The 2,227-nt window shown below is 44.1% G+C and overlaps 1 protein-coding gene across 1 annotated transcript in view; it reads left to right on the plus strand.

Moving 5' to 3' along the window:
* The window catches only part of actr2a (actin related protein 2a), a 37,994-nt gene that overhangs the window by 33,915 nt on the left and 1,852 nt on the right, over positions 1-2,227 (plus strand). Inside the window, exon 6 of the mRNA XM_048600886.1 lies at positions 1,805-1,954. Within this exon, the coding sequence (XP_048456843.1) occupies positions 1,805-1,954 (150 nt within the window). The remainder of the gene's footprint in view (positions 1-1,804; positions 1,955-2,227) is intronic.

Here is a 2,227-nt window from a genome sequence, read left to right on the forward strand (position 1 = left end):
CAGATTCTCCAGCATCTGCAGTTCCTACTATCACTGAATACTAACTGGTTTTAGTTTCTCTGGGCTTGTTTTCCAATGAGGTGTTTTTCCAAGAGTTCTGGGGGTGGATCATGTTGGCCCTCTATTGACCATTGCTGCTCCCTGGTACAAGCCCTAGGAGCCCCGGTCATCGTTTTAATGCCTGTTTTGCCTTGGCTTTTAGAGGTGTAGTGTAGAGGTTCTTCTTTCTCAGCTTTGCTAAATGTCTTCTGCAGTTCTCAATTCCACCACTAGGTGGCACTGCAGTGCCACCTGGTGGCAGTACGTGGTACTGCAGAAATGTTCGTGGAGAGAGAGCGAGTTTGGATGACACTTCAGAGTTGAAGTGGTGTGTGGAGGGGGCAGCGTTTATGTTAAAGTTGGGGGAGGGTGTGGGGGGTTAGTGGATGTAGTGTGCTGGTGGAGAGAAGATAGTTCAGATTTTACATTCCAATCACTTAATCTGAACTATCAACATTGTGTCTCCACCCACTACCCCCACACCACCCTCAAACTACAGCATAAATGCTGTCCCTACCCACACTTCACTTCAGCTCTGATGACGAGTCATCTAAACTCAAAACATAAGCTTGCTGTTTCTCCATGGCTGCTGCCTGACCTGCTGTGATCTCCAGCATTTGTTTTCAGTTTAGATTCCAGCATCTGCAGTAACTTGCTCCTAATCCAGAAATGTTGCTCTTTTCTTGAAAAACAGATTCTTCTGTGGACCTGTTAGAGTTTTGATGGACGACTGTTGCAACAGGGCAGAAGAAATTATGGGGTCACTGACTTCAGCCATTAGCAACGTCAATCCCACTTAGACTTGGCAATGGTGTGATTAATTGATTGTACATTTGCTGAACTGAATTTGTTAAGGCATAGCTGTGCTGCCTGACATTGCAATAAGATTTGCTGAACAGGATGTGTTTGATTAAAACTTATTGACAGACAACTTGCCCTTTGTTGATAGAACAATCCCTTCCTTTATGAAACAATATTTCCTTTGGCACTAAAATAAAGGCAAAACGCTGCAGATGCTGGAGGTCTGAGGTAAAAATGGTGTGGTGGAAAACCTCAACAGGTCTGGTGAGAGTGTTTAACTTCAGTTCTGCAGCAAATGAAGGTCTAAACAGGAGTCAGCAATGGTGTAATTGATGTATGTACATGTTGAATCCATGGCAGACTGATGTTGGGGGAGGGGGTGGGGGATGGTGTTGGCATGGGGAGAGAAGAGTAGGGATTTTTCTCCTTGGCCAGTATCTCTGCTCGGATTGTTCACTGACTGCTTTGGGGCCTTGCTGTGTGCAAATTGGTTCATGTTGGACAACAGAACCTTCTTTTGAAAAACAATTGGCTACAAAATCCTTCACCTGTAGTTGGTGTTCTTCGTTGTGAATTGCTGAGCTGAAGATTTGAGGATGTGCTTACTGCTGTAAAGATGTCACTTGTTATCAATGAGCTTTGGTCATGGTTAAATTTTTCACTTTCACTGAAACTCATTTAATGCGTTTGAGAATTGAGTCACTTAATAGACCTGAGCTTCAAAAGGTTTTGTCTCAACAAATGTGTAGTGTATTTTTAGCATTTGATGAGATTTACATAATTTTTAAGAAGCATACAGGACACCAGCTTATGTAGTTGCTTGAATTTACAAATGTTTCATATTGGCTGCTGATCCTGCTGGCTGCTGTGAAGTCATTATCATCTGGCTTTGGAGTTTTGCTTGTATCTGTTGCTTTTCTGTGATTATGTTGTCCAGTGTTTTAATGGTGTTTGAACCTTCCAGCTGCTTCTCCTGCGAGGTTATGCTTTCAACCACTCAGCTGATTTTGAAACGGTTCGTATGATGAAGGAGAAGCTGTGTTATGTCGGATATAACATTGAGCAGGAGCAGAAACTGGCGCTGGAAACAACTGTGTTGGTGGAGTCCTACACGGTAGGTATTATTCTCAATGAGCCATTTCCTTGTTTTGCAACATACACTTATAGTACAATCTCTAACCACTACATTGAATGTCAGTGTGTGACTTGTATACAAGTTAGAGCCAGTGCGTGCTAAATTTTTGCATATCCCCCCCGCTAACTTCTGATGGAGTGTCCTTTCTCTTTCTCACTGTCCTCAGCAAAGCTTGCATTCTCCTTTCTCCCCTTCTGTCTCTCTTACCCCCCACTCCCCCCCCCCCCCCCCCCCCCCCCCCCCCCCACCCCC

The sequence above is a fragment of the Rhincodon typus genome, chromosome 9, assembly GCF_021869965.1.
Source record: "Rhincodon typus isolate 14 chromosome 9, sRhiTyp1.1, whole genome shotgun sequence".
In the NCBI taxonomy this organism is placed as follows: domain Eukaryota; kingdom Metazoa; phylum Chordata; class Chondrichthyes; order Orectolobiformes; family Rhincodontidae; genus Rhincodon; species Rhincodon typus.